General features: G+C 38.2%; 1 protein-coding gene across 2 annotated transcripts in view; it reads left to right on the top strand.

Annotated features, from left to right (window-relative positions):
• Positions 1 to 3,880, top strand: part of rbck1 (RanBP-type and C3HC4-type zinc finger containing 1) — a 20,278-nt gene that overhangs the window by 4,042 nt on the left and 12,356 nt on the right. For both annotated transcript variants that reach the window (XR_001425078.1, XM_015033320.1), the window contains exons 4-6: positions 1,719 to 1,917; positions 2,246 to 2,364; positions 3,694 to 3,867. Coding sequence is in view for 1 of the 2 variants with exons in the window: in XM_015033320.1 (XP_014888806.1) it covers positions 1,719 to 1,917; positions 2,246 to 2,364; positions 3,694 to 3,867 (492 nt within the window). In the remaining variant the exon portion in view is untranslated. The remainder of the gene's footprint in view (positions 1 to 1,718; positions 1,918 to 2,245; positions 2,365 to 3,693; positions 3,868 to 3,880) is intronic.

Raw genomic sequence — 3,880 nt, 5'->3', positions numbered from 1 at the left:
ACCGCACTTTTCATTAGAAAAAATCTCGAAGTGCTGCACAGTGCAACTAAAATCATAGATAAAATCAACATCATAAAAATCATGTGGAGGCAGAATAGGCTTGCTTAAATAAAAAAGTCTTTAAGCCTCTTTGGAAGTGAACCACTGGTTGCGTAGCTCTCAAACAATCCGGGAGAGAGTTCCAGAGACGGGGGGCAGCCACAGCGAATGCCCGATCTCCCATGGTCCTTAATCTGGAGCGAGGAAGGTGGAGGAAGTTGCTGTCTTGTGATCGCAGAGATCTGGTGGATGAATGTGGAATGAGAAGGTCCTTCAGATAATCCGGTGAAGTTCCGTTTAAACACTGATGGGTAATGAGAGCGATTTTGTACTGAATTCTGTAGGTGACAGGAAGCCAATGAAGGTCATGCAGAATAGGTGTAATATGGGCAGATTTACGGGCCCTCAATGAATCCTGGCTGCGCTGTTTTGAATGTATTGAAGCTTCTGAAGATGTTTTTTATGGATTCCAATGAACAGAGAGTTGCAGTAGTCGAGCCTGGAGGAGACAAAGGCATGGACGAGAGACTCGGCATCAGAGAAAGAGAGAGATGGACGAATTTTGGACTTAAACACTTTAGTTTAGCTTTAGTGTTTCCAGGTCTGTCCTTATGTTTAAACCAGAACTGCTTTTAGTGAAATCTTTTGTCTTAAGTCTTTTGTAGCTTCTGAGAGTTTTGCTTCTTGTATTTAGTTCCATCCATTTTCTAATCGACTTAGACAAGCCTCTCTGTCTGCTGGATGCTTCCACCACTATCATGTTTCTCGGTGAGGATAGTGTGTGTTTAAGGTGGTGTGAAATAGTTTTCCTCCCATCCCTGTCACGTTTTGGCTTAAAAGGTAAATTTTTGGTCTCATCTGACCAGAGCATCTTATTTCCTACATCGTTTATGGCAAACTGCAATCAGAGCATTTTATGGCTTTCAACCAGCATTGTCACTTTTCAGTGCAGGTCAGATTTATGCAAGGCACCACTCATAATTACCCTGTCCCCAGATTTTTCCACCCAAGTTGCGGCTCTCTCTCCGGCTTCCCCAGAGTTACACCAGGCCTCGTGGCTGATCTTTAAATTTCTTCACAACTTCACTCCTAATGTATCTGGTGTGCTTCTTGTCCTCATGATGCTGTTTGTTCAATGTTGTTTTCCCTTAAACTTCTGAAGCCTTCATAGAACAGCTGGATCTATGCTGAGTTAAATTACCCAAAGGCATGCTCAACTGGGAACTAGTTGCACTGGATTTTGTGGAATGCACTTAAAGGGACTGAATACAAATGTAAGCCATACCATTCTGATTTGAAAACAACATATATACTCAAATCCATCATCACAGTAAAAGTGTTTGCAGTATTGTAATAGAAGCAGATGCAGTATTTGGTTAAATATCATATTCTAAGTGCTATGCATTCACATTATGCATACCGATAACATACTGAGCCTGTTGAACGGTCTCAAACTGACCTTGATGGACATGCTAAAGCTAAAAGAAAATATTGGACACAGTGTAATGAATCAAAAAGTCTGAAATAAATGTATTAATCGTAACTAATGTATTACAATTCCATATTTTCCCTGACATTATTGATTCTTTCCATTTCACATTTATTTTGTTGTTCTACATTTCATGCTGTTTATTTTTTTTCTTTTTTTCTTTTTTTTCTTTTTATTTGGACATTTCCAGATCAGTCAGGACTTTGGGTTCCACCCTACGCTCCAGCGCTGGGTGATCGGAAAACGCTTGGCCCAAGATCAAGAGACATTATACAGCCACGGCATCCGCAAGAGCGGAGATCAGGCTTTCCTGTTTATCCTCTCTGCCAATGCAGCACAGCTTACACGGCAGCAACACAACCAGGACCAGGAACAACAGCGCATAGCTGGTCCGTACTGCAGATATAGAAAATGGTGTCCTGTCTTCTATATTGTTTATAAAATTTCTTTTTTTTTTTTTTGTCAGTAGTGTTAACAATAATGTGGCTGACATAAAACAGCAGCCAAAACAGGCAAATTATAGGTGCATCGCTGATCTTTTCTAGCTCTTGGTTATTGATTGGAATGGCAAACTATGTATGCAGTTTCTGTCGAGACTTCTGTCATTTTTCTTAATTAAACAAGAAAAAAGAAAAATTGAACTTATCCAACCAAATATTGATAAAAAATAAGAGAAATTTCTTTGTGATTTGACTTGCACTGCATTTCTGTCTTTAGGTATTGCAGAATCTCTGGTGTCATTGCAGCTTCATCCTAGAGGCAGTGGCAACAAAATAGTTCCTCCTCCTGTTCCTCCTAAAACCGTGACTCCTCCCAAACCTGCTCCTAAACCTCAAGTGAGAATGTAGATAATGTAAAAATCATAGGCTTGATAATGACTGACAAACACACTTCTGTTGAAACTTTTACATACACAGTTCATAAGCATGAATGACATAATACTAACAATTTAATATTTAACTCAACCATGATTTTTCTGATTAACCTTCTTTAAATTCATACAGGCTCGACCGGATGCACATTCAGCCCCACTAATATTTAACAAACATCCCCTTTGCAAGTTGCATATTGACTACACTACTCTTTGAAGTCATCAACAAAAATTTTAGATTATTTTTGCTGGACATTTTACCATGTACCTTTGCAAAATTGATAGTTAACTTAAGTCAGATGGTTTTCTTGCACAAGCCTGACTTTTAAGCACAGTCCAACAAGGCTCGAGTTCAGGGCTTTTGGGAAAGCCATTTCAGAAATCCACTGTTATGCTAATTTATTGTTTCTACTCCATTTTTTATATTTGTATGCAATCTTTATTCTCTTAGAAGATACAGTAGAGTCTATGTTTCACGTGGTATAATTTATTTCGGGCAGTAATTTAAGGGTAGCCCTGTTTATTTCCATCTAAGTTATACAGTGCAGTTGTAATTGTGGTCAAATAGCCAGTTGTTGTTTAGGCTAGCCATGATTTCTTAGTTGGGAAGAATCAGCAGTAATGTGGAACTTGCTTCACTGTAATCGGGGAGCCTGGAGTTCTTGCAGTTTCAACTTTAGTTACGTCAGCCTTGATCTTTGGTTCTACCTGAATAGTCTAGTGATGCAATATACACATGGAAATTTGTTTCAGACTAAACCAAGGCAAACATTTAAACCCTGACCTCAAGCTTATTAATGAGTTGGTGAATATGATCAAAAGCCACATCCATGTCAAGAAACCTCCCAGTCCAGCAAAAGAGAGTGGTAAGAATATGTCAGAATTATTCCAAAAGACCAGAAGAACATTTTTAAATAAAGCATTCATAAAGTTGTTGTTTTTTTTTGGTTTATTTTTGCACCTGCCTTTATAATTTTGATCCTGTTTGAATTAGGTTACATTGACAATAAATTCAACTTAATTTCAACTAAGCAATCTGTTAAATAGCTAAAATAAAAAAAAAAATAAAAAAAGACAGCATACAAATATACATCAAAAGTCTAATATGAATTAATTCCATTCCCATGTAAAGTCTATTAATTTCCCAATGGAACTACATTTGAATCTTGTTTAAAGTGACGTTTTCTTCATTCTGAGAATGATCTAATGGCAAGACATATTATGAAATTAATTTGGATATGCTAACCCTTATTAAATTTTTAACAGTGGAGTTATTTTGTGTATTTGTGTTTAGTTGGGCTGGGCCTGCATGATGTGCACTTTCCTCAACAAACCAACCCGCCCCGGCTGTGAGATGTGTGGAGCAGAAAGACCTCAGGACTATGAGGTGCCAGATATCTATCAGCCAGACCAGGATGAAGTCTTACGCATTCAGCAAGAACAGCTGGCTTTACTGCAATATGAACAGGTACGCAATGCTG

The sequence above is a fragment of the Poecilia latipinna genome, unplaced genomic scaffold (assembly GCF_001443285.1).
Source record: "Poecilia latipinna isolate Pla-1442-1.1 unplaced genomic scaffold, P_latipinna-1.0 Scaffold264, whole genome shotgun sequence".
Lineage (NCBI taxonomy): Eukaryota > Metazoa > Chordata > Actinopteri > Cyprinodontiformes > Poeciliidae > Poecilia > Poecilia latipinna.
Note: the sequence above shows the minus strand (reverse complement) of the source record. Positions and strands in the feature narration are given on the sequence as shown.